Source organism: Oenanthe melanoleuca, chromosome 27 (genome assembly GCF_029582105.1).
Source record: "Oenanthe melanoleuca isolate GR-GAL-2019-014 chromosome 27, OMel1.0, whole genome shotgun sequence".
NCBI classification, from domain to species: domain Eukaryota; kingdom Metazoa; phylum Chordata; class Aves; order Passeriformes; family Muscicapidae; genus Oenanthe; species Oenanthe melanoleuca.
The window spans coordinates 4,406,806-4,434,268 of NC_079360.1; the positions used below are offsets into that span (position 1 = coordinate 4,406,806).

Below are 27,463 nucleotides of genomic sequence, written 5' to 3' on the forward strand. Positions count from 1 at the left end.
TCCTTCCCAAATCCACACTCAGGGATCCTTCCTAAATCTGAGTTTAGGGATCCTTCCCAAATCTAAACTCAGGGATCCTTCCTGAAACTGAGCTCAGGGATTGTTCCCAAAGCCAAACTCAGGGATCCTTTCCAAATCTGAGTTTAGGGATACTTCCTGAAACTGAGCTCAGGGATCCTTCCTAAATCTGAGTTTAGGGATCCTTCCTGAAAGCGAGCACGGGGATCCTTCCTGAATCCAAACTTATGGATCCCTGCTGAATTCAAGCTCAGGGATCCTTCCCAAATCCAAACTCAGGGATCCTTCCCAAATCTGAGTTTAGGGATCCTTCCTGAAAATGAGCGCAGGGATCCTTCCTGAATCCAAAGTCGGGGATCCTTTCCAAATCTGAGCTTGAGGATTCCTCCTGAATCCAAACTGAGAGATCTTTCCTGAATCCCAACTCAGGGATCTTTCCCGAATCCAAACTCAAGGATCTTTCCTGAATCCAAACTCAGGGATCTCTCCTGAACTGAGCTTAGGGATCCCTCCTGAAACCGAGTTTAGGGATCCTTCCTGAATCCAAACTCAGGGATCCTTCCTGAAACTGAGCTCAGAGACCCTTCCCAAATCTGAGTTTAGGGATCCTTCCTGAAACAGAGTGTGGGGATCCTTCCTAAAAATGAGCGCAGGGATCCTTCCTGAATCCAAACTCGGGGATCCTTTCCAAATCTGAGCTTGAGGATCCCTCCTGAATCCAAACTCAGAGATCTTTCCTGAATCCAAACTCAGGGATCCCTCCTGAAGCTGAAGCTGAGGATCCTTCCTGAAACCAAATTTATGGATCCTTCCTGAATGCAGGCTCAGGGATTGCTCCTGAATCTAAGCTCAGGGATCCCTCCTGAAACCGAGTTTAGGGATCCTTCCTGAAACTGAGTTCTGGGGTCCTTCTCAAATCCGAGCTGAAGGATCTTTCCTGAATCAAGCTCAGGGATCCTTCTTGAAACCGAGCCTGGGGAATCCTTCCCAAATCCCAGCTCAGGGATCCAATCCTACGGATCCTTCCCAAATCCAAGCTCAGGGATGTCTCCCCACACTGAACTCGGGAATCCCTCCCCTCTGTAACCCCAGGGATCCTTCCCAAATCCCAGCTCAGGGATCCCTCCCCTCTGTAACCCCAGGGATCTCTCCCCGTGCCCAGCTCAGGGCTGGTCCCTTCTCAGGAGTTGTTTCCCATCTTGGGGGGGGATCTCTCCCAGCCTGACTCCCTCCTCCTCCTCCTCCTCCTCCTCCTCCTCCTCCTCCTCGTCCCCCCGCAGCTGCAGAACCAGGAGGCGGTGAAGACGCTGCTGCGGCGGACGGAGACGGAGATCAGCGTGCGGGTGACGGACACGATGCGCAAGCACGAGGATCCTCTGCAGCGCCAGCGCAGCTTGGTGGAGGAGGAGCGGCTCCGCTACCTCAACGAGGAGGAGCTCATCACCCAACAGCTCAGGTGAGCCGGGCACTGCCCTGCCGGTCCGGCTGGGGCGCAAGAACAACGGGCAGGGCACAGAAACTCCAGGCAGAGTATAGAAACTCCGGGCAGGGCACAGAAAACACGGGCAGGGAACAGAAACAACGGGCAGGGCACAGGAACAACGGGCAGGGCACAGAAAATACAGACAGGGCACAGAAAACACGGGCAGGGCACAGGAAACACGGGCAGGGCACAGAAAAAATTGGCAGAGCACAGGAACAACGGGCAGGGCACAGAAACAACGGGCAGAGCATAGGAACAACGGGCAGGGCACAGGAACAATGGGCAGGGCACAGGAACAACGGGCAGGGCACAGAAACAACGGGCAAGGAACAGAAACAACGGGCAGGGCTCAGAAACAACGGCAGGACACAAAATCAACAGGCAGAGCACAGTAACAACAGGCAGAGCACAGAAACAAGGGGACAGGGGGCACTGCCCGCCCCTAAAGGGCACAGGAACAGAGGGCAGGGCACAGACACTCCTGGACAAGGGCACTGCCCACCCCTGAAGGGCACAAAAACTCCAGGGCAGAGCAGCTCCGCCCCACCAGGGCAGGGCCCCAGGTGAGGAGGGTCCCCAGCAGTGACCACGACCCTAAATGAAGGGTGGTCCCCAAACAGTCCCCGTACAGTGACCATGTCCCTAAATGAGGGGATCCCTAAATAGTGACGATGTCCCTAAATGAGGGGATCCCCAAATAGTGACCTTGTCCCTAAATGAGGAAGGTCCCTAAACAGTGACCATGTCCTCAAATGAGGAGGGGTCCCCAATAGTGACCGTGCAGTGATCACACCCCTAAATGAGGGGAATTCCTCAAACAGTGACCAAAAAGTGACCATGTCCCTAAATGAGGAGGGGTCCCCATGCGGTGACCTTGTCCCTAAATGAGGGAGGTCCCCAACAGTGGCCATGTCCCTAAATGGGGAGAGGTCCCCATGCATTGACCTTGTCCCTAAATGAGGGGGGTCCCCAACAGTGACCATGTCCCTAAATGAGGGAGGTCCCCAATAGTGACCACACAGTGACCACGTCCCTAAATGAGGAGTCCCAAACGGTGACCGTGTCCCTAAATGAGGGGTGGGTCCCCAAACCTCAGTGACCCTCAGTGACCCCCAATGACCCCCAGTGACCCCAGTGACCCTCAGTGACCCCCATTGAGCCCCAGTGAGCCCACAGTGCCCCCCAGTGACCCCAGTGACCCTCAGTGACCCCCATTGAGCCCCAGTGAGCCCACAGTGCCCCCCGTGACCCCAGTGACCCTCAGTGACCCTCAGTGACCCCCAGTGCCCCCCAGTGACCCCCAGTGACCCTCAGTGACCCACAGTAACCCCAGTGACCCCCAGTGACCCTCAGTGACCCTCAGTGACCCCCATTGAGCCCCAGTGAGCCCACAGTGCCCCCCAGTGACCCCAGTGACCCCCAGTGCCCCCCAGTGACCCCCAGTGACCCTCAGTGACCCAGTGATCCCCAGTGATCCCCAGTGACCCACAGTGTCCCACAGTGACCTCAGTGATCCCCAGTAGCCCCCAGTAACCCCCAGTGACCCCAGTGACCCCAGTGACCCTCAGTGACCCCAGTGACCCCAGTGACCCTCAGTGACCCCAGTGATCCCCAGTAGCCCCCAGTGACCCCCAGTGATCCCAGTGACCCTCAGTGACCCACAGTGACCCCAGTGACCCCCAGTGACCCCCAGTGACCCCAAATGACCCCCCAAATGACCCCATGCCCTCCCCCTGCCCCCACAGCGACCTGGAGAAGTCTGTGGAGAAGATCCAGAAGGATCTGGCGCACGGGCAGCGGCTGATCCCGGTGCAGGAGCTGGAGGAAAAGGCCGTAGTGCTCAAGCAGCTGGGGGAGACCCTGACGGACCTGAAGGGTGAGGAGGGGGCTGGGGGGGGGGTCTTGGGGGGTCCCCTGCTCCACCCCTGCCTAGGGGGCTCCGGGATTTCCTGGATTTGGGTATTGGCACCTGGGATGCTCCAGGATTTTCTGGATTTGTGTTTGTACCTGGGATTCTCCAGGTTTTGTTTGTCCCTGGATTTAGAAATTGGTACCTGGGAAGTTCCAGGAATTCCTGGATTTGTATTGGCACCTGGGATGCTCCGGGTTTTGTTTGTCCCTGGATTTAGAAATTGGTACCTGGGAAGTTCCAGGAATTCCTGGTTTTGGGTATTGGCACCTGGGATGCTCCAGGATTTTCTGGATTTGTGTTTGCACCTGGAATTCTCCAGGTTTTCCGTAGCGCCTGGATGAGGAGGGGCCCCAGCTGGGCACTGGGATGGGCACAGAGGTGACACCGGTGTCCCCTGGCACCGGGATGGGCACAGAGGTGACACCGGTGTCCCCTGGCACCGGGATGGGCACAGAGGTTACACCGGTGTCCCCTGGCAGTGGCAGCCTGAGACACAGAGGTTACACCGGTGTCCCTTGGCACGGGGACTGGCACAGAGGTGACACAGAGGTGACACCGGTGTCCCCTAGCACTGGGACAGTCACAGAGGTGACAACGGTGTCCCCCGGCACTGGGATGGGCACAGAGGTGACGCCAGTGTCCCCTGGCAGTGCCAGCCTGGCACTGGGACAGTCACAGTGGTGACACCGGTGTCCCCTGGCACCAAGAGTGGCACAGAGGTGACACAGAAGTGACACCGGTGTCCCCCGGCACTGGGATGGGCACAGACATGACACCAGTGTTTCCTGGCACTGGGATAGTCACAGTGGTGACACTGGTGTCCCCTGGCACCGGGATTGGCACAGAGGTGACACAGCGGTGACACCAGTATCCCCTAGCACTGGGACAGTCACAGCGGTGACACCGGTGTCCCCTGGCACCGGGAGTGGCACAGAGGTGGCCCAGAGGTGACACCGATGTCCCCTGGAACTGGGAGTGGCACAGAGGTGACATTGGTGTCCCCTGGCACTTGGATGCACACATGGTGACACCAGTGTCCCTTGGCACTGAGAGTGGCACAGAGGTGACACAGAGGTGACACTGGTGTCCCCTGGCATGGGGACTGTCACAGAGGTGACACAGGGGTGACACTGGTGTCCCCTAGCACTGGAACAGTCACAGAGGTAACACCAGTATCCCCCAGGAGTGCCAGCCTGGGGCACAGAGGTGACACCGGTGTCCCCTGGCAGTGCCAGCCGGGCACTGGGACAGTCACAGAGGTGACACAGCGGTGACACCGGTGTCCCCCGGCAGCTCAGTTCCCCAGCCTGCAGAGCAAGATGCGCGTGGTGCTGCGGGTGGAGGTCGAGGCCGTGAAGTTCCTCAAGGAGGAGCCGAACCGCCTGGACGGGCTCCTCAAGCGCTGCAAGAGCGTCACTGACACCCTGGCGCAGATCCGCAGGTGAGCCCCACACGGTCTGGGGGACAGGTGTCTGCTAAGAAAGGCAGAATATTCTATTTGACATGGAAAATGTAAACCCCTCCCTCCAAATTATTATAATTTTGAAATTAAGGGGCTCTCAGGCAAAGCTAAGGGAATTAGGAATAACAGTTAAAATTAAAATAGAAGTACAGTATTACAAAGAGCAATCCCAAAGCACTGCCAGAGTCAGAATACAACCTGACGCCAAAAAGACCCTTGTAGTTCTCTCCAGGTGTGTGTGGAAATTCCTTTTTTTCATAAAAGCCTTGTTTTTCTGCTAAAGGACCCCAAAAATACACCCAGTCCTTTCCAGGTGTGGAGGGGAAGGGTCTGGGGGAATCCCATTTCCTGTACTTCCCCAAAAACCAGGAGGGGAAGGGTTTGGGGGGATCCCATTTCCCACACTTCCAAAAAATCCAGGAGGATCTGGTGAAAAGGGAAGGATTTGGAGGGATCCCATTTCCTGCACTTCCAAAAAATCCAGGAGGATCAGGTGAAAGGGAAGGGTTTGGAGGGATCCAATTTTCCTGCACTGCTCCAAAATCCAGGAGGGGAAGGGTTTGGAGGGATCCCGTTTCCTGCACTGCCCCAAAATCCGGGAGGATCTGGTGGAAAGGGAAGGTTTTGGAAGGATTCGATTTTCCTGCACTGCCCCAAAATCCAGGAGGGGAAGGGCTTGGAAGGATCCAATTTTCCATCACCAAGCCCAACCCTTTCCCAGACCTCAGAACCGCCTCACCCTACAGGAATTTAGGATTTTGTGACCCCCTCCCGGTCCCCCACCACCCCTCAGCCCTTCCCCTCTCTCCCAGGCAAGTGGACGAGGGCGTGTGGAGCTCGCCCAGCAGCCTGAGCCAGTCGCCCAAGAAGGTGGCGCCGGAGACGGATTTCAGCAAAGGGCTGGAGCTGGAGATGCCCACCAGCCCCCCCGTGAGCCTGCACCACCTGACGGGCACCCCCGAACCCCTGGGGTTCGGGCACAGCCCCCCCCAGCCCCAAAGCCACCCTGGCAAGAGCAATAATCCCGCACGAGCCCCCGACATGGTGCCGGCCAAGACCCAGACGGCGCCCGAGACTCCCAGCAAGAAAAGCGCGGATAAAGCGGTGTCCGTGGAGGTGAGGGGGGTCCTGGGGTTTTTGGGGGGCTCCTCTGGAGGGGATGGGGAGGTGGGAATGGGGGTGCGAGCAGCGCTCGCCCTGCTGGTGCTGGGTGGAAACTCCCAGGGGGTTTGGGGAGCGCCTCTGCTGCATGGGGAGAGTGAAATTTGGGGATGAGGGTAAAAATTCTGTGCTCCCCAGCTCCTCCCAGTGGGTTTGGGGGTGTCCCGGGTCTCTTTAGGGGTGTCCCGGGTCTCTTTGGGGGTGTCCCGGGTCGCTTTGGGGGTGTCCCGGCACTCTGGGGGTGTCACAGAAGCTCTTTAGGGTGTCCCGGGTCTCTTTGGGGGTGTCCCGGGGCTCTGGAGGTGTCCTGGGGGCTGTTTGGAGTGTCCCCAGTCTCTTTGGGGGTTTCCTGGCACTCTTTGGGGGTGTCACAGTGCTCTTTAGGGGTGTCCCGGGTGCTGTTTTGGGGGTGTCCCAGGGGCTGTTTGGAGTCTCCCGGGTTTCTTTGGGGGTGTCCCGGGGGCTCTTTTAGGGGTGTCCCGGCACTCTGGAGGTGTCCCGGGGGCTGTTTTGGGGTGTCCCGGGTCTCTCTGGGGGTGTCCCGGCACTCTGGGGGTGTCACAGTGCTCTTTAGGGGTGTCCCCGGGTCTCTTTGGGGATATTCCCGATCTCTTTGGGGGTGTCCCGGTCTCTCTGGGGGTGTCACAGTGCTCTTTAGGGGTGTCCCCGGGTCTCTTTGGGGATATTCCCGATCTCTTTGGGGGTGTCCCGGTCTCTCTGGGGGTGTCCCGGGCTCTGGGGATCACACCCCGCTCCCGCAGGCCGCCGAGCGGGACTGGGAGGAGAAGCGGGCGGCGCTCACCCAGTACAGCGCCAAGGACATCAACCGGCTGCTGGAGGAGACGCAGGCCGAGCTGATGAAAGCCATCCCCGACCTGGAATTCGCCGCCAAGCACAAACCGACCCCCAGCGCCGCCTCCACGCCCGAGCACAAACCCTCCAAGGCACAGCACGCCCCCAAATCGGGGGGCAAAGGGGACCCCAATGGGCGCCGGGGCTCAGGTACGGCCCGGGGGAGGGCGGGGCGCCGGTTCCTGCCCCTCTCGGGGACACGGGGACAGAGCGGTGGCACCTCCAGGGACAGGGGCTGCACACCTGGGTGGTTTTATTACCTGGATGGTTTTTACCTGGATAGTTTAATCTGGATGGTTTAACCAGGATGGTTTTTAACTGGATGGTTTAACCTGGGTGGTTTAATCTGGGTGATTTAACCTGCGTGGTTTAACCTGAGTAGTTTAATCTGGGTGGTTTAATCTGGGTGATTTAACCTGGATAGTTTAAGCTGGATGGTTTAACCTGGGTGGTTTTTACCTGCACGGTTTAACCTGGATGGTTTTAACCTGGATAGTTTAACCTGGATGGTTTAACCTGGATGGTTTAACCTGGATGATTTTTAACTGGATGATTTTAACTTGGATGGTTTACCCTGGGTGGATTAACCTGGGTGGTTTAACCTGAATAGTTTAATCTGGGTGGTTTCTACCTGGATGGTTTAACATGGATGGTTTAACCTGGATAGTTTAACCTAGGTGTTTTAACCTGGATGGTTTAACCTGAATGGTTTAATCTGGATGGTTTCTCCTGGATGGTTTAACCTGGGTGGTTTAACCAGGATGGTTTAACCTGGATGATTTTCCCCCCACCGGGAGAGGTGCCAGGGCGGTGCCCGCTGCCCGGTGCCTGGTGCCCGGTGCCGGTGCCCGGTGCCGGTGCCCGGTGCCCTGACCGCCCCTCTGTGCCCAGACGAGCTGGCCGTGCCCCGGTACCGGACAGAAAAACCCTCCAAGTCGCCGCCGCCGCCGCCGCCCCGCCGGAGCTTCCCCTCGGCGCACGGGCTGACCACGACCCGCAGCGGCGAGGTCATTGTCACCAGCAAGAAGGAGCCCGGCTTCATGAAGGTAGGGGGGGTGGGGCTGGGGTCGTCTGCGCGGCCCCGGTGTCCCCTGGTGTCCCCTGGTGTCCCCCGGTGCCCCCCGGTGCCCCCGTTGTCCCTCGGTGCTTCCTGATCTTCCCCGGTGTCCCCAGGTGTCCTTGGGTGTGTCCCCCGGTGTCCTTCGGTGCTTCCTGGTGTCCCCCGGTGCTTCCTGGTGTTCCCCGGTGTCCCTCGGTGCCTCCCGGTGTCCTGGGGTGTACCCCGGTGCCTTCAGCTGTTCTCTGGTGTCCCTCGGCGTCCTCTGGTGTCCCCGGGTGACCCCCGGTGTCCCCCGATGGTTACTGGTGGCTCCCGGTGCCTCCTGGTGCCCCTCAGTGTCCCTCGGATGCCTCCCTGTGTCCCCCTGTGCCCCTCCTGTGTTCCTCCGTGTCACCCCGCTGACCCCCGATACCCTTCCGGTGTCCCCGCCGTGTCCCCCCGGTGCCCCCCCCCGGTGTCCCCCCGGTGTTCCCCCGTGTCCCACCGGTGTCCCCCGGTGTCCCCCTGTGCCACCCCCCGGTGCCCCCCGTTGCCCCCCGGTGCCCCCCCCCGGTGTCCCGTCGTGTCCCCGCTGTGTCCCCGCTGCCCCCCCCGGTGTCCCCGGTGTCCCCCCCCACGGTGTCCCCGCTGCCCCCGGCGCTCACGGCCGCTGTCCCCCCGCAGAAGGCGGAGTCGGAGGAGCTGGAGCCGCAGAAGCCGCAGGTGAAGCTGCGGCGGGCGGTGTCCGAGGTCGCCCGGCCCGCGTCCACCCCGCCCATCATCGCCTCGGCCGTCAAGGACGACGACGACGAGGATCGGATCATCGCGGAGCTGGAGGTGAGCGCGGGAGGGCGGGGGTGGCACCAAAGGTGACAGCACCCCAAAGGTGACAGCACCTCAGAGGTGACAGCGCCCCAAAGGTCACAGCACCCTAAAGGTGACAGCACTTCAAAGGTGACAGCATCCCAAAGGTGACAGCACCTCAAAGGTGACAGCACCCAGGAGGTGACAGCACCCTAAAGGTGACAGCACTTCAAAGGTGACAGCACCCCCAAGGTGAAAGCACCTCAAAGGTGACAGCACCTCAAAGGTGACAGCACCCAGGAGGTGACAGCACCCTAAAGGTGACAGCACCCCAAAGGTGACAGTACCCCCGAGGTGACAGCACCTCAAAGGTGACAGCACCCAGGAGGTGACAGCACCCTAAAGGTGACAGCACTTCAAAGGTGACAGCACCCCCAAGGTGAAAGCACCTCAAAGGTGACAGCACCTCAAAGGTGACAGCACCCCCGAGGTGACAGCACTCTGGAGGTGACAGCACCCTAAAGGTGACAGCACCCCAGAGGTGACAGCACCCCAGAGGTGACAGCACTCCAAAGGTGACAGCACCTCAAAGGTGACAGCACCTCAAATGTGACAGCACCCCAAATGTGACAGCGCCTCAAAGGTGACAGCACCCCAGAGGTGACAGCACTCCAAAGGTGACAGCGCCCCACCCTTCCACTCTGGGGACAGCTCGGGGGGTTGGGGTGTGACATCTGTGACAATCCCAGCACTGGCACCACGTGGGGGTTCCTGCTCCTCCCGGGGCCGTGGGGACAGAGCGGTGACACCGCCAGGGACAGGTGATGCACACCTGGAGCTCCCTCTGGTTTTAAGGCAGACTCACCTGGCTGAGCACAGCTCAGGTGCTCCAGTGGGGAGGGAGTGGTTTTAACCTGGATGGTTTTTACCTGGGTGGTTTTTACCTGGGTGGATTAACCTGGGTGGTTTAACCTGGACAGTTTAACCTGGACAGTTTAACCTGGGTGTTTTTAACCTGGGTGGTTTAACCCGGGTGGTTTAACCTGGGTCATTTTAACCTGGATGGTTTAACCGGAATGTTTTTAACTTGGATGGTTTAACCTGGGTGGTTTAACCTGGATAGTTTAACCTGGGTGGATTTAACCTGGGTGGATTTAACCTGGATGGTTTAACCTGCGTGGTTTAACCTGGATGGTTTAACCTGGATGGTTTACCCTGGGTAGTTTTTACCTGGGTGGTTTTTACCTGGGTAGTTTAACGTGGGTGGTTTAACCTGGATAGCTTAACCTGGATGGTTTAACCTGGGTGGTTTAACCTGGATAGTTTAACCTGGTGGTTTAACCTGGGTGGTTTAACGTGGGTTGGTTTAACCTGGACAGTTTAACATGGGTGTTTTTAACTTGGATGGTTTTTACCTGGATGGTTTAACCTGGGTGGTTTAACCTGGGTGGTTGAACCTGGTTGGTTTTAACCTGGGTGGTTTAACCTGGGTGGTTTTAATCTGGACAGTTTAACCTGGATGGTTTAACCTGGATTGTTTAACCTGGGTGGTTTAACCTGGGTAGTTTTAACCTGGATGGTTTAACCTGGGTGGTTTTAATCTGGACAGTTTAACCTGGATGGTTTAACCTGGGTGGTTTAACCTGGGTGGTTTTCCCCCAGGAGGGAGAACTGGGCATGGTGCAGGTGTGAGACAGGTGATGGTGCAAGGGACAGGTGACAGTGCAGATGGGACTGGTTGTGTGGAGGTGACACCAGTGATGGTGCAGGGGACAGGTGACAGTGCAGGTGTGGCACAGGTGATGGTGCAGGGGACAGGTGACGGTGCAGGGGACAGGTGACAGTGCAGGTGTGGCACAGGTGATGACGCTGCAGGCAGGAGAACTGGACCAGTGATGCTGCCAGACTGGACTAGTGACTCTGCTGGCTAAGGGACCAGTGACACTGCTGGCCAAGGGACTGGTGACAACTGCCAGGGACAGGTGACAGGCAGGTGACACTGATGGCCAGGGGCAGGTGACATTGATGGCCAGGGGATGGGTGACTCTTCTGGCCATGTGACCAGTGACCCTGCTGATTGGGGGCTCAGTGACCCTGCTGGCTATGTGGCCAGTGACCCTGCTGACTTGGAAGCTCAGTGAGTCTCCTGGCCAAATGACCAGTAATTCTTCTGGCCGTGTGACCAGTGACCCTGCTGGCCAGGTGACCAGTGACCCTGCTGGCCAGATGACCAGTGACCCTGCTGGCCAGGTGACCAGTGACCCTGCCAGCAGCCCAGTGGCCAACACCACCAGCGCACAGCCACCACCATCCCGGGTCCGTGGCCACCCCGAGCCCCGCCGCGGCCACCCCGAGCCCCGCCGCGGCCCCGGGCTGCCCCGCTCCCCCCAACGGGCCTGTTTGACTCCCCAGGTGTTTCAGCGGAGCTCTGCCTCCCCTCCCCTCCCCCTCGAGGCCGTGTCCCCGGGCCACTCCGGCTGCTGGCCCAGCGGAGCCGCGGTGGCCGCAGCCCAAGGACGGAAGGTAACAGCTCCTCGGGGCTGCGCTCTCACCGCCTTCCTCCTCTTCTCGACTCACTCCTGCTTTTCCTTCTCTGATTTAACCCGCTAATGACCGGCTTGTCTCCTCACTGCCTCGCTCACGCTGCCGGACCCAGCACTAACCCACGGCCGGGCCAGCACCGCACCGGGCACCGGGGGGCGGGCGGGGCATGGAGACCCCGCCCCGAGAGCGTGGAAAGGGAGGGTTGGAGCAGAACTGGGGGTTTGGGTCTGCCTGGGTCAGGTGAGGTCGCAGGGAAACTCTTCTGATCTCCGTGCTGGGCTCTGGGGTGGGGAGAGCCTGGAGAGAGGCTGGGGTGGAGCGGGGGAGGCACAGGGTGGAGCAGGGAATGCTCAGGGTGGAGCAGGGAATGCACAGGGTGGAGCAGGGAATGCACAGGGTGGAACAGGAATGCACAGGACGGAGCAGGGAATGCTCAGGATGGGGAGAACAGGAGGAAAATTCCTGGAGAGAGGCTGGGATGGAGCAGGGGAGGCACAGGGTGGAGCAGGGAATGCACAGGGTGGAGCAGGAATGCCCAGGGTGGAGCAGGGAATGCACAGGATGGAGCAGGGAATGCACAGGATGGAGCAGGGAATGCCAGGATGGAGCAGGGAATGCTCAGGGTGGGGAGAACAGGAGGAAAATTCCTGGAGAGAGACTGGGATGGAGCAGGGGAGGCACAGGGTGGAACAGGGAATGCTCAGGATGGGGAGAACAGGAGGAAAATTCCTGGAGAGAGGCTGGGATGGAGCGGGGGAGGCACAGGGTGGAGCAGGGAATGCCAGGATGGAGCAGGGAATGCACAGGGTGGAGCAGGGAATGCCAGGATGGGGAGAACAGGAGGAAAATGCCTGGAGAGAGACTGGGGTGGAGCAGGGGAGGCACAGGGTGGGGAGAACAGGAGGAAAATTCCTGGAGGAGGGACTGGGATGGAGCAGAGAATGCACAGGATGGGGAGAACTGGAGGAAAATGCTCAGTGGGATGTAGGGCTGGACAGGAGGGAGCTGGACATTCCCCTCCATTCCCTGTCCATGCCGTGAATCCCGATAGGATTTATGGGATGGGCAGGAGGGGGCTGAGCATCCCTGTCCATTCCCTGTCCATGCCGTGAATCCCGATGGGATTTATGGGATGGGCAGGAGGGGGCTGAGCATCCCTGCCCTGTCCTTGTCCGTGCTCCAGTGGGATGTAGGGCAGGACAAGAGGGAACTGAACATTTGTCTGTCCCCTGTCCACGCTGTGGATCCCACTGGGATGTAGGGCTGGAAGAGGGAGCTGAGTCTCTCTCCATTCCCTCTCCATGCTGTGAATCCCAGTGGGATGTCAGGGCTGGAGGAGGGAGCTGAACATTCCCCTCCATCCCCTGTCCGTGCTCAAGATCCCAGTGGGATTTATGGGATGGGGAGGAGGGAGCTGAGCCCCCCTGTCCAGTCCTTTCCCGAGCTCCTGTGGGATGTCAGAGCTGGGAGAAGGAGCTGAGCCCCTCTCCATTCCCTGTCCATGTCGTGAATCCCGATGGGATTTATGGGATGGGCAGGAGGGAGCTGAGCCCCACTCTCCAATCCTTTCCCGAGCTCCTGTGGGATGTCAGGGCTGGAGGAGGGAGCTGAACATTCCCCTCCATCCCCTGTCCGTGCTCAAGATCCCAGTGGGATTTATGGGATGGGGAGGAGGGAGTTGAGCCCCCCTCTCCAATCCTTTCCCGAGCTCCTGTGGGATGTCAGGGCTGGAGGAGGGAGCTGAGGATCCCTTTCCAGTCCCTGTCCATGCCGTGAATCCAGGTGGGATTTATGGGATGGGGAGGAGGGAGCTGAGCATCCCTTTCCAGTCCCTGTCCACGTTCCTGTGGGATGTAGGGCTGGAAGAAGGAGCTGAGTCTCTCTCCATTCCCTCTCCATGCTCAAAATCCCGATGGGATTGATGGGATCAACAAGAGCCCCCCTCCCTTCCCAAACTCCCTCCTGCAGCTCTGCCGTTCCCGGCAGCACCAACACGGTGCGGGGGGGGGGACCCCAAAACTTTGCAGCACCCCGTGGTGCCTCCCCAGGCAAACCCTCCTGGCCCCTGTAACGTGTGAATTCTCTACCCAGGAGCCGCTGGCAGCCCCGGCCAGCCGGGCGTTCTCCCTGCCCCAGATCGTGCTCACCGAGTGGGTGTCGGAGCCCCCGTCCCCCGAAGCCGAGCCGGAGCTGTGGCTGCCACCCGAGGGGACAAGCAGCTCCCCAAAATCCCCTCCAGCCCCGCGCCCGGCCCCCGGCAGCGCATCCCGGGAGTTTCCTTCGGCGGCTCCGCCTTTCCCGCGGGATAAAACGGGGGGACAAGGAGGCAGCGACAACATTTGTCCCCAAATTTCCGTGGCCTCGCAGCCTCCTCAGAGCCGCGGGGAAGGTGAGGGTGCCGGGATCGTCCCCGAAATTCCCGATGGGGATCCCCAAAAAGGAGCCGGGCTCGTTCCTGGACACTCCACGGCACCCCAGGGATGGGACGGAGGATCTCCAGCTGCCGGGGAGGTGACAGAGGGACTCTGCACGCCCCGCGTGTCCCCCGAGCGCCACGCGGCTCCGGGTAAAAAAGAGATTTATGAGGACACCTACCAGAGACTGGACAGCCTGGAGGAAACCATCCGCGAGCTGGAAATGACCATCAGCGAGATCAGCAGCCACCCCGCCGTGGAATTCGTGCTCTCCAAGGACTCGCCGGGATCCGAGGAGGTCGGGAGAAGCTCTGGGGACCTCGGGCACGGTGACACCGCGCTGGACCTGAGCCGGGCCAAGGACGGCGCTGCCGGGAGTCCGGTTCCGAGCAGGACCAAGCCAGCGCTGCTCCCCAAGCCGCAGCTGCCCCCCGGCGCTCGCCAGGTTCATTTTCTCTTCTCCCCCGCGCCCTGCTCTGCCCTGGATTCGCTCTGGTGTCTCTTCCTCCGCCTGCTCCCTCTCTGTGACTCCTCCTCCGGGCAGAGCCGAGGTGTGGAAACGGATCTTCCTCTTCTCCCCGGCTCCTGCGGGGTTTTTGGGAAGGGCAGGAGTGAGCGAGGCAGGAGCTGGCAGCGGGAAGGGAGATGGAGCTGGCTGCCGCTGGCTGGTCCCGTCCTGGAATTAGACCCGGGGTGAGGGGGATTCTTCCACCCCTGGCGGGTTTTTGGAGCAGCAGGTCCGGGATGGGCATCCCAAGGGGTCCAGGAGCATCTCACGGGATCCAAGAGAATCCCAAAGGGTCCAGGATCATCCCATGGGATCCAAGAGAATCACAAAGGGTCCAGGAGAATCCCACAGGGTCCACAAGGATCCCAAAGGGTCCAGGATCATCCCATGGGATCCAGGAACATCCCACAGGGTCCAAGAGCATCCCAAAGGGTCCATGAGCATCCCATGGGACCCAAGAGCATCCCAAAGGGTCCACGAGCATCCCACGGGGTCCAAGAGCATCCCACGGGGTCCAGGAGCATCCCAAAGGGTCCAGGAGAATCCCACAAGGTCCACAAGGATCCCAAGGGGTCCAGGAGAATCCCATGGGATCCAGGAACATCCCACAGGGTCCAAGAGCATCCCAAAGGGTCCATGAGCATCCCAAGGAATCCACGAGCATCCCATGGGATCCAGAAACATCCCACAGGGTCCACAAGGATCCTAAGGGGTCCAAGAGCATCCCAAAGGGTCCAGGAGAATCCCAAAGGCTCCAGGATCATCCCACGGGGTCCACGAGCTCCCCACGGGCTCAGCCAGCCCTGGGTGCCCACGCACCGCTCCCAGTTTCAGCATTTTGCATAAATCCCTCTCCTAACGAGCGGCAGCCAGAGCCTGGCAGATGTTTCTCCTAATTAAACCACAGCCCGAGCTCCCTGAAGCCATCCCAAATTGCTTTCTGCTGGAATCCAGCTGAAAATCTGGGAAAAAAAAAAAAAACAGGGAGGGGAGAAAAATGCCCTGAGCTCTGCTGCGACATCAACCTGCTCCTTTATTAACAGCTGGGAAATAAATCTCATTTTCCATTTGGAGCCGTTCTCTCCCTCCTTGGGGGCCTCTCGTTGCAATTTTCAAATTTTCCCGCTGTTTTTTTTGTTTATTTTTGGTTTTTTTTTTTGTTTTGTTTTGTTTTTGGGGTTGTTTGTTTGTTTGTTTGGGATTTTTTTGTTTTTTTGGGGATTTTTTCTTTTTGTTTTTTGTTTGGTTGTTTTTTGGGGGTTTTGTGGGATTTTTGAGGTTTTGTGGTTTTTTTTTGTTTTTTTTTTTTTTTTATGGGAAGTGGAGCTGCAGGATGGATTTATGGCTGCAAAGCCAGGCTCAGGGTTAGGCAGGATGGTTCAACCCTAAACCTGAGCAGGGCTGGTGTCACCTTCTGAGGATTCTGTGCTGCTTGGGGCGATTCCCAGTGCCGGGAATGCTGCGGGTGTGGGATTCTCCAGGAATTCTGATGACCCTCCTGGGTCTTTCCCAGCTGATTTTCCATGATTTTCTGATTTTCTCGCTCTGCGGGATGCGGGAATCCCAAGGGATTCACCTGATTCCCCAACCTGGGAGCACGACAGGCAGGTGGGGTGTCCCCAACAGGGGAGGTGACACGCGGGGTGTGTGGCACCGCCCTCACCGATTCTCTGTATCCACATCTGTGCACATCTGGAAATAAACTCCTCTGTATTCCCACTGCCGCCGTTCCCACCTGGAATCTGCTTCTGCCGCCGCCTCTTTCCCTCTCTCGGGGTTTCCCATCCCGCCCTCCGTGTCCCGGTTTTTGGTTTTTTTTTTGCCGTGTCTGCCCTAAACTCCCTCTGGGGTGGCTCCCGGTAAGTCCCCACCCGGTTCGGAGCTCGCTCGGTGACCTCATCCTCACCTGGCATTGTCACCGCAGCGCTGGCGTGGCACAGCTCCGGGCAGAGGGGGCTCCAACACGCCATTTTAACCCTTTCCTGGCGGATTTTTTGTACCCCGCAGAGCGGTGGCGTCTCCATCCCGGCCATGAAGGTGGTGAACCCGGCGTCGCGGCTGAAGCAGGGCCAGCAGGGCAGCCCCGACAAGGGCAAGCACATCAAGCAGCGCATGGAGTACATGCGGATCCAGGGCCAGCAGCAGGTACTGCGCCCCTAAAACCCGCCCGGGGCGGGGACGCGCCCAGGGTGGTGATTTTTGGGGTGCCCGAAGTCCTGGCAGCGCCCCCGGGCACGGCCCGAGGCGGGGACAAGCCCAGGGTGGTGATTTTAGAGCGATCCGATTTTCTGTTTTTCCCCAAAATCCAGGAGGATAAGGGTTTGGAGGGATCTGATTTTTCTGCACTGCCCCAAAATCCAGGAGGGGAAAGGTTTGGGGGGGATCTGATTTTTTGCACTGCCCCAGAATCCAGGAAGGGAAGGGTTTGGAAGGATCTGATTTTCTCCATTTCCCCAAAATCCAGGAGGGGAAGGGTTTGGGGGTATCTGATTTTCTGCACTGCCCCAAAATCCAGGAGGGGAAGGATTTGGGGGGATCCGATTTTTCTGCACTACCCCAAAATCCAGGAGGATCTGGTGGAAATGAAGGATTTGGGGGGATCCGATTTTCCTGGGCTGCCCCAAAATCCAGGAGTATCTGGTGGAAAGGGAAGGGTTTTGGGGGATCCCATTTCCTGCACTTCCCCAAAATCCAGGAGGGGAAGGGTTTGGAGGGATCTGATTTTTTGCACTGCCCCAAAATCCAGGAGGGGAAGGATTTGGAGTAATCCCATTTCCTGTAATTCCCAAAATCCAGGAGGGGAAGAGTTTGAAGTGATCCCATTTCCTGCTCTGCCCCAAAATCTAGGAGTATCTGGTGGAAAGGGAAGGATTTTGGGGGATCCCATTTCCTTCAATTCCCCAAAATCCAGGAGGGGAAGAGTTTGGAGGGATCTGATTTTTTGCACTGCCCCAAAATCCAGGAGGGGAAGAGTTTGGGGGTGTTTTTGGGGGGATTTTTGGGGGGATTTTTGGGACTGGGTTTTCTCTTCCTTGGTGCATTCTTTATTTTTGGCTGAGCCCGGCGGGGTTGGGGACAAAGGGACGCGGTTGTCGAGGGGCAGGAAAGGCTCTTGTCACCCTCTGGGGGTTGGGGACAGGGACACGATTTGGTCACAGGCTCGCAGCCCTTTGTCCCCAAGAGCTCGGTGACATCACTGCCCTGACGGGGTTGTCCCCTCGCCCCGGGGGGACAGTGCCACCTCCTGATGGTGACGAGGGTGGCAGCGCCACGTGAGCTCTGGGGACAGGGATTCCTCCCGGGAAATTTTGGGACCCGCGTCCCACTGAAGCAGCTTGTGGGTGTCGCAGGGGGTGGTGGCACTTTGGGGACAGGGCGAGCGGGCCACAGCAGCTGGAACTGAAGATTTTTGGGGTGTTTTGGGGTGTTTTGGGGTGGGGTGGAGCATCCCCAGCACCCAGGGGACAGCGGGGCTCTCCCCACCGTGTCCCTGCTGTCACCCGGGTGCTGGCCGCGCATTCGGGCCACGAGCCAGGGGATCACGGCCACTCGCGTCCCCTCCCCCACTCCTGAGCGCCACGAGTGGGGTTCACCTTGACCCCCCTCCCTGCGCCCCCACTCTGTGTTTTGATCCCTTTCCCACCCCCAAACCCCGCAATAAACCCGGTTCTGCTCATTCTCGTGGATCCCTCAGCCCCGTGGGACGAACCTAAAGATTTTCCAGCCGCTCCCAGCAGGATTTTGGGGGGGATTTGGTGCAATTTGGGCAAATTGGAATGAGCAAAACGGGCAAGAAGGGTCAAACCCGCCTCGGCTGCTCCAGAGGAAAAATCTCCGGAGGTTTTTCCTGGGTGTCTCTAAATGTCCCCTCCGGTGTTGTGGGATCAGGGAGAGGCGGGGATTTCCCTCTGCGTCCCCCAATACCTGCGGGGCCACCAAGCCCCGTGTTCTGGAAGCCACAGAGGCCACCTCGGTGTCCCCCGGCACCCTGGCCCAATTTTCCGTGTCACTTTTGTCCCCGCGCAGCAACCGGAGGTGTCCCCTCCCCCTTCCCTCATCAGCCCAGCCCCTCCCTGATGTCGGGGACCCCTCCCCGCATTCCCGGCCGGATTTTGGGAATCATTCCCTGTGGGATTTTGGGAACCATTCCCGGCCGGATTTTGGGAATCATTCCCTGTGGGATTTTGGGCACCATTCCCGGCGGGATTTCGGGCACCATTCCCGGTGGGATTTTCGGCACCATTCCCGGTGGGATTTTGGGAACCATTCCCGGCGGGATTTTGGGAATCATTCCCGGTGGGATTTTGGGAACCATTCCCGTCGGGATTTTGGTCACCATTCCCGGCGGGATTTTGGGAACCATTCCCAGTGGGATTTCGGGCGCCATTCCCGGCCGGATTTTGGTCACCATTCCCGGCGGGATTTTGGGCACCATTCCCAGTGGGATTTTAGGAACCATTCCCGTTGGGATTTCGGGCACCATTCCCGGTGGGATTTTGGGAACCATTCCCGGCGGGATTTTGGGAACCATTCCCGGCGGGATTTCGGGCACCATTCCCGGTGGGATTTTGGGAACCATTCCCGGCGGGATTTTGGGAACCATTCCCGGCGGGATTTTGGTCACCATTCCCGTTGGGATTTCGGGCACCATTCCCGGCGGGATTTTGGGAACCATTCCCGGCGGGATTTTGGTCACCATTCCCCCGCCCGCGCCGCTGGTGACCCCTCCCCTGGCACGGTGGGGACAGGGACAGGGTGGGCACCGCCCCCTCATTCCGGTGCCACCGCTCTAACGCTGCCCTTCTTGTCCCCCCTGTGCCTCCCCCCGTGTCCCCTCTGTGCCTGTGCGTGTCCGTCTGTCCGTCCGTCCGTGCTCTCCTCTCGGGGGTGTCCCCTGCCCGTGCAGTGACACGTGGGACCCGCTCTTGTCGCGCTCTTTGTGCCCTTTTCCAGCTGCTTGACCTCAGGCCTGACTCAGTGCTGCTTCTGAACCAGCTCCCCTCTGGCTCTCGGTTGTTTTTTGGGTTTTTTGTTCCGTACTGTTTTTGTTATTTTTTATTTTTTTTCCCTTTATTTTGCCTTTTTTAAGCTTTATTTTAGTTTTTTTTTTTTTTGTTGTTATTTTGTTTTTGTTTTGTTTTGTTTTGTTTTTTTTTTACTTTCCACCCCTTTCTCCTCCTCCTCGTCCTCCTTGAATCTTGCTTTTCTTTCCAGGCCACTAGACCATCTAAAGAGGCCAGCGAGACCTCCCCCACGGTCTCGGAAAAACCCGCAGCTGGCAGAACCTCCATCCCCGTATTGACTTCCTTTGGGGCCAGGAACTCCTCCATCTCATTCTGAGCCCGCCCGGGGCTGCTCCTCCTCTTCCTCGGGCTCCTCTTCCTCCCTGCGACTTTGGCTCCTTCTTGAGGCGCTCTGGAGGGAATCCGCCACCTGTGTCCCCTCCTTTTTTTTTTTTTTTTTTTTTTTTTTTTTTTTTTTTTTTTTTATTCTGTTCGATCCATGTTTTTTTCCGTTTTTTTGGGTTTTTTTTGTCGCCTCCGCTTCGCCAAAAGAACTTTTTGTGTCTCTCGCCTGCGCCCTCCCGCTCCGCCATGGCCAACCAGCCACTTTCTGTTTCTCTCTCTCTCTTTTTTTCCTTCTTTTCTCCTTTTTTTTCTTCCCCTTTGGATCGCTGTTGGTTTGGTCCCCCCCCCTCCCTTTTTTTCCTCTTCCCCCTCCCCGCCGTGGTGTTTTTTTTTTTTTTTTTTTTTTTATTTTTATCTTTGTTATTTTTTGAAATTTTATTTAAGAGCTCTCAGAGCTTCCCCCCACCAGCCTCCAGCCGGGAGCAGCTTCCAGCTCCAACCTCGCGGAAAATCGGGAAGCAGCGAGAGCCCAAGCCACGCCCGGAGCGACCCCCGGAGCGACCCCCGGAGCGACCCCCGAGCTCCCCGCGGGAGGACAGGACGGCTCGGGCCCGGGCCAGGGCTCCCCGCGGTGGCACCGAGGGCTCGGGGACATCGCGGGGCGGTGTCACCGCCGGGGGTCCCCGGGAGTGCCGCAGGGTGTGAACTGGGGAGGGGGGAAGGGGGGGGATGGCCCGGGAGTGGCTTTGTCCCCTCGCCTTGGGGACACCGAGCCCCGTGAGTGGGAACCTCGCTGTGGTGTGGGTGAGCCAGGTGCGCCCAGGTGTGCTCCAAGTGCAGCCCAGGTGTGCTCCAGGTGTGCCCAGGTGTGCCCAGGTGTGCCCAGGTGTGCTCCAGGTGTGCTCCAAGTACATCCTAGGTGTGCCCAGGTGTGCCCAGGTGTGCCCAGGTGTGCGCAGGTGTGCCCAGGTGTGCGCAGGTGTGCTCCAGGTGTGCTCCAGGTACATCCTAGGTGTGCCCAGGTGTGCACAGGTGTGCACAGGTGTGACTAGGTGTGCCCAGGTGTGCTCCAGGTGTGCTCCAGGTGTGCTCTAGGTACATCCTGGATGTGCCCAGGTGTGCCCAGGTGTGCTCCAGGTACATCCTAGGTGTGCCCAGGTGTGCCCAGGTGTGACCGGGTGTGACCAGGTGTGCACAGGTACATCCTAGGTGTGCTCCAGGTGTGCCCAGGTGTGCTCCAGGTAAATCCCGGATGTGCCCAGGTGTGCTCCAGGTACATCCTAGGTGTGCACTGGTGTGTCACAGGTTTGCACAGGTGTACCCAGGTGTGCTCAGGTAGATCCTGGGTGCGCCCAGATGTGCCACAACTGGGCCCCAGGTGTGCCCTGGTCCATCCTAGGTGTGCCCAGGTGTGCCCAGGTGTTCCCAGCTGTGCCCTGGTACATCCCAGGTGTGCACAGAAATGCCACAGCTGTGCCCATATGTACCCCAGGTGTGCCCAGGTGTGCTCCAGCTGTGCCCAGCTGTGCCCATATGTACCCCAGGTGTATCCAGGTGTGCTCCAGGTGTGCCCAGGTGTATCCAGGTGTGCTCCAGCTGTGCCCAGCTGTGCCCATATGTACCCCAGGTGTGCCCAGGTGTGTGTGTGCGTGTGCAACACGAGATCCAATCACTCCTTCCGTTCTCTGTTTCCTTGGGTTGATTCTTTTCAGATTTTTCAAAATCTCAATTCCTTTTTCCTTCCTTTTCCCCCTTCCTCTAGTTCTTATTTTATTTTGCTTTTTGTTCAAAAAATTTTTTTTTTGTATCTCGATCGTTTTTGTACAGAAGAAACGAGAGCCTTTTTTTGAATAACAAAGAGAAAAAAAGAACAAAAAACCAAAAACGGGAAAAAAAAAAAAAAGACCAAAAAAAAGCAAGAGAGGAAAAAAAAAAAAAAAAAGGAAAAAAAAAATAATCATGATGCAATTTCTTTGGATTGCAAAAAAAGCAACTCTTTACATTTAAGTGAAGTGTCTTAACATTTTATATTGTTTTAAAAAATTATATTTACATATTATATATATATAATATACGTAATATAAATCTATATATAAATATTTAAAGAGGGGAAAAAAAAGAAATTAAAAAAGACAAAAAAAAAAAAAGGAAAAAAGAAGAGAAATAAATAAATCACGGTTTGATGGAGGGGGTGGATTTGAAATCCCTGCTGAGGTTTCGGCTTTGCTGTCCTTTCCTTGTCCCCAAATCCTGGTGGCCTTGGGGACACGGCGCCCATCCCCCGCCAGCAGCAGGAGCAGCCACCGGGTGTTAATTAATTAATTTCGTTTTTAATGATTGTTGTTGTTGTTGTTGTTGTTGTTGCTGTTGTTGGGATTGATGATTTCTGTTCTCGGTACCAAAGTGAGGCCGGGGGTGGCACCTGGCGCTGTCCCCTCCCCCGGCCCAGGGGACACTGGGGTCACCTTGTGGCACTTGGTGTCACCTCCTGTCACCTCTTGTCACCTGGTGTCACCTCATGTCACCTCGTGGCACCTTGTGGCACCTTGTATCACTTTGTGGCACCTTGTGGCACCTTGTGTCACTCTGTGTCACCTCGTGTCACTCTGTGTCACCTTGTGGCACCTTGTGTCACTCTGTGTCACTTGGTGTTGCTCTGTGTCACCTTGTGGCACTTTGTGTCACCTCATGTCACCTCGTGTCACCTCGTGTCACCTTGTGGCACCTTCTGGCGCCTTGTGTCACTCTGTGTCACTTGGTGTCACTTGGTGTCACTTGGTGTCACCTTGTGGCACTTTGTGTCACTTGGTGTCACTCTGTGTCACCTCATGTCACCTTGTGTCACCTCGTGTCACTTTGTGTCACTTGGTGTCACTTTGTGTCACCTCATGTCACCTCGTGTCACCTCGTGTCACTCTGTGTCACCCTGTGGCACTTTGTGTCACTTGGTGTCACTTTGTGGCACCTTGTGTCACCTGGTGTCACCTTGTGGCACTTGGTGTCACCTCATGTCACCTCGTGTCACCTCGTGTCACCTTGTGGCACCTTCTGGCACCTTGTGTCACTCTGTGTCACTTGGTGTCACCTTGTGGCACTTTGTGTCACTTGGTGTCACTCTGTGTCACCTCATGTCACCTTGTGTCACCTCGTGTCACTTTGTGTCACTTGGTGTCACTTTGTGTCACCTCATGTCACCTCGTGTCACCTCGTGTCACTCTGTGTCACCCTGTGGCACTTTGTGTCACTTGGTGTCACTTTGTGGCACCTTGTGGCACCTACTGTCACCTTGTGTCACCTGGTGTCACCTCATGTCACCTTGTGGCACTTTGTGTCACCTTGTGTCACCTTATGGCACTTGGTGTCACTTTGTGTCACGTGGTGTCACTCTGTGTCACCTTGTAGCACTTACTGTCACCTCATGTCATCTTGTGTCACTCTGTGTCACTTTGTGTCACTTGGTATCACCTTGTGGCACTTGGTGTCACCTCGTGGCACTTTGTGGCACTTTGTGGCACCCCAGGAGTGTGCAGTACAGTGGGTGTGGAGGTGACAGTGCCACCCCCTTGGGGACACCCTCATGAGAGTGACAAGTGCCACCCTCCATGGTGACATGCCCAAAAATGACGTGGTGGGGTGACAATTGCCACCCTCCTTGGTGACACCCCCAAAAATGTCATGGGATGGTGACAATTGCCACTCTCTTTGGGGACACCCATATGGGGGGGTGACAAGTGCCATCCTCTTGGTGACACCCCCCAAAATTACATAGGGGGTGACAAGTGCCATCCTCTTCGGGGACATCCTCCAAAATGTCATGAAGGAGGTGACAATTGTCGCCTCGATGGTGACACCCCCAGAAATGACATGGGGGGAGTGACAACTGTCGTCCAATAGGGACACCCCCAAAAATGACATAGAGAGGTGACAACTGCCACCCTTGTGGTGACACCCCCAAAAATGGCATAGAGGGGTGACAATTGCCACCCTCTTTGGGGACACCCATACAGGGAGGTGACAAGTGCCACCCTTGTGGTGACACCCTCAAAACTAACATGGTGGGGTGACAAGTGCCACCCTCTTGGTGACACCCCCAAAAATGTCATGAGGGTGTGACAATTGTCATTCTCCCTGGGGATACTCACATGGGGGGGTGACAAGTGCCGCCCTTATGGTGACACCCCCAAAAATGGCATAGAGAGGTGACAATTGCCACCCTACTTGGGGGACACACATATAGGGGGGTGACAAGTGTCACCCTCTTGGTGACACCCCTAAAAATTACATAGGGGGAGTGACAACTGTCACCCCTTGGGGACACCCCCAAAAATGACGTGGATGGTGACAACTGCCACTCTTTTTGGGGATAAACACACGGGGGGTGACAATTGCCATCCTCCATGGTGACACCCCCAGAAATGACATAGAGAGGTGACAATTGCCACCCTCTTGGTGACACCCCCAGAAATGACATAGAGAGGTGACAATTGCCACCCTACTTGAGGACACCCCCAAAAATGAGATGGGGGAAGTGACAACTGTCACCCGATGGGGACACCCCCAACACTGTCATGAGGGTATGACAATTGTCATTCTCCTTGGGGACACTCACATGGGGGGGTGACAATTGCCACCCTCTTGGTGACACCCACAAAATTACATGGGGGGGTGGCAATTGCCATCCTCCTTGGTGACACACATATAGGGGGGTGACAAGTGTCATTCTCCTTGGTGACACCCCCAAAAATGACATTGGGAGGTGGCAATTGCCACCCTCTTTGGGGACACCCATATAGGGAGGTGACAAGTGCCACCCTCTTTGTGGACACCCATATGGGGGGGTGACAAGTGCCACCCTCTTGGTGACACCCCCAAAAATTACATAGGGGGTGACAATTGCCACCCTCCTTGGGGACACCCCCAAAAATGTAATGGGCGGGGCTTGTCCCCACCCCAGTGTCCCCACCCCGATGTCCCCATCTCGATGTCCTCACCCCGATGTCCCCAAGCTGTCACACATTTTTGGGGACGGTCCCCAAGCTCCCAGCTCGGTGTCGCTCAGGGGGGGTGACAGTGACGAGCGAGGAGGTGACAGCGCCAGATGAGGGGGTGACAACGCCAGGTGAGGAGGTGACAATACCGGGTGAGGGGGTGACAGTGCCGGGTGAGGGGGTGACAATACCGGGTGAGGAGGTGACAACGCCAGGTGGGGAGGTGACAATACCGGGTGAGGGGGTGACAATACCGGGTGAGGAGGTGACAACGCCAGGTGGGGAGGTGACAACGCCAGGTGGTGAGGTGACAATACCAGGTGAGGGGGTGACAACGCCAGGTGGGGAGGTGACAACGCCAGGTGAGGAGGTGACAATACCGGGTGAGGGGCTGACAATGTGGAGGTGACAATACCGGGTGAGGAGGTGACAACGCCAGGTGAGGAGGTGACACTGACGGATGAGGAGGTGACAATACCGGGTGAGGAGGTGACAATACCAGGTGAGGAGGTGACAATGACGGGTGAGGAGGTGACAACTCCCGGTGAGGGGTGACAATACCGGGTGAGGAGGTGACAATGCCGGGTGAGGAGGTGACAGTGCCGGGTGAGGAGGTGACAGCGCCAGGTGAAGGGGTGGCAGGTCCCCACCTGTCCCCAACCCCCCCCCCCCAAATGTCCCCTTGTCCCCGCTGGTGTCCCCGCGTGCGTCCGTCCCCTTCATGGCATCGTGCAAATCCCTCGCTGAAGCAAGAAAACACCAAAAAAAAAAAAAATTAAAACAGCTCAGTTCTGGTTCAGAAAAAAAAAATAAATAAAAAAAAAAAAAAAAAAAAAAATAGGAAAATGTGTAAAAATGAGAAAAACACCCCAAAATCCAAGCGCTGCCTGCATCGTGCATGTGCCGCTGCATGCGCTCCCCGCTTTACTCGTCTGGATGTTGTTTTAAAACAAACCAAGAAAAGCAAAAAAAAAATAAAATAAAATAAAGCTGCGACTCTGAAAAGGACAAAAAAAAAAACTGAGAAGAAAAAGTGAAAAAACAGCAAAAAAAAAAAGGAAAAACTGCGAATTTCTGGTTCTCTTCAGAGGGTGTTTTGGGGTTTCTACGCCGTCGTGTGTCTCTCTCTCTCTTCCGCATGAAATTTTTCGTGGACTGTTTTAAAAATAAAACGGACAAAAGAAAAAAATGATAAAAAAGGAAAGAAAGAGTTGAAAACGGAGGAAAATAAAAAAAAAAAAAAGAAAAAGGGGGAAAAAGAAGAAATGTGTTTTAAAAAAGGGAAAAACGAAGAAAAATGTAAAAAAAAAAGGGGAAAACGAAGAAAAATGTCTAAAAAATGGAAAAAAGGAAGAAAAATGTTTTAAAAAAAGAGGAAAAAATTAAGAAAAATGTAAAAAAAAAAGGAAAAAAAAAGGGGGGGGGAAGGAAAAATGTAAAAAAAAAAAAAAAAAAAGCCTCGCGCAGGGGAAAAGCGGGGGAGGGGAGGGAGGGGACCCGCCCCTCCCCCACCCCGTGCCACCCCCCGCCGTGTCCCCCGTGTCGCCGTGGATGCCATGGGTAGTTGTGTGTGACCGTCGTAATTCCCGTGACAAAAGGGTTGCTTTTTATTCTTTTCCTTTTTCCCTTTATAATTTTTCTTTTCTATCAGAGTGTCTGGCTTTAATAAAATTATCTTTTTTTTTTTTTTTTTCCTCGTCTCTTTTTTCTCGCTTTTTTCCTCGCTTTTTCTTCATCACACCCTAAAAAAAATTTGAGAATTTGGATGGGGGTGGCGCATCCCAAATTCTGGTATTTCCTCCCCAAACGCTCAGAGAAAAATGAGATTTTTCTTCCCATGGAGAAATCTTGGAATACCAAAAAAAAAAAAAAAAAAAAATAGAATTAATACCAGCAAAACATTGAATAACCATTTTTATTTCCAATATATAGACCAGGACTGGGGGGCCAAAGCAGAAGGGATTTTTTTGGGGTTGATATGGGATTTTTTTATTTTTTTTGCAATTTTGCTGATCCCGACGGGGCCAACACGCCGGGAATGGGAAGGGATTTTTTTTATTATTTTTATTTTTTTTTTGTGGGGACATGCAGGATGGGTTTTAAAAAGTCACCACTGCTCGGGGCTGGCCTTTCCACTGAGCAAAACTTCTTAAAAAAATTCCTTATAAATCCTTTGGGATATGTTACAGGGACAGAGACGATATTTACAGGGGGAAACGGACCAAAAAAAACCCAAAAAAAAAAATCGAAATAAAAGGAAAACAAACGACTTTACAGCAAATATTTGCATAACGTCATGAGAACGACACGGAGAGACGGTGACGGGGTGTGCGACACGAGGTGACACCGAGGTGGTGGCACTTGTGTCCCCAGAGTGGCTGGGGGTCCCCACGCCCCCTTCCTAAAGTGCTTCTGGCCTGGGGGACAGGGAGGGGACAGGGAGGGGACAGCGACACTCCCGGATGTCGCGGGGTGGTGGCAGCGGTGGAGGATGGCGGTGTCACCTCCCCATGGCCGCGGGGTGTCCCCGCTTCAGTGCCAGCCCCTCCTCAGGTCAGGGTGACAGCGCTGATGTCCCCAAGGGACCCCAACACACGGCGGGGGCTGTGCCAGGGGGTCCCCAAGGTGCTCAGGACACGGAGGGTCCCCAGGGCAGGAGACTGTGACCCTGATGTCCCCAGTGTCCCCTCAGAGCAAGGTCTGTGACCCTGATGTCCCCAGTGTCCCCAGGGAAGGGGTCTGTGACCCCGATGTCCCCAATGTCCCCCCAGAGCAAGGGTCTGTGACCCTGATGTCCCCAAGGTCGCCCAGGGCAGGGGTCTCTGACCCCGAGATCCGCAGGGCAGGGGTCTCTGATCGATGTCACCAGGGTCCCTCAGGGCAGGGGACTGTGACGCTGATGTCCCCAAGGTCGCCCAGGGCAGGAGATT

General features: G+C 56.6%; 1 protein-coding gene across 1 annotated transcript in view; it reads left to right on the plus strand.

Annotated features, from left to right (window-relative positions):
- The window catches only part of SRCIN1 (SRC kinase signaling inhibitor 1), a 73,715-nt gene extending 53,908 nt beyond the window's left edge, over positions 1-19,807 (plus strand). The window contains exons 11-21 of the mRNA XM_056512255.1: positions 1,299-1,474; positions 3,247-3,377; positions 4,707-4,854; positions 5,688-5,991; positions 6,798-7,038; positions 7,780-7,934; positions 8,612-8,764; positions 11,144-11,254; positions 13,367-14,134; positions 16,205-16,342; positions 19,412-19,807. Of these exons, the coding sequence (XP_056368230.1) occupies positions 1,299-1,474; positions 3,247-3,377; positions 4,707-4,854; positions 5,688-5,991; positions 6,798-7,038; positions 7,780-7,934; positions 8,612-8,764; positions 11,144-11,254; positions 13,367-14,134; positions 16,205-16,342; positions 19,412-19,537 (2,451 nt within the window). The 3' untranslated portion in view covers positions 19,538-19,807. The remainder of the gene's footprint in view (positions 1-1,298; positions 1,475-3,246; positions 3,378-4,706; positions 4,855-5,687; positions 5,992-6,797; positions 7,039-7,779; positions 7,935-8,611; positions 8,765-11,143; positions 11,255-13,366; positions 14,135-16,204; positions 16,343-19,411) is intronic.
- The last annotated feature ends 7,656 nt before the right edge of the window (positions 19,808-27,463 follow it).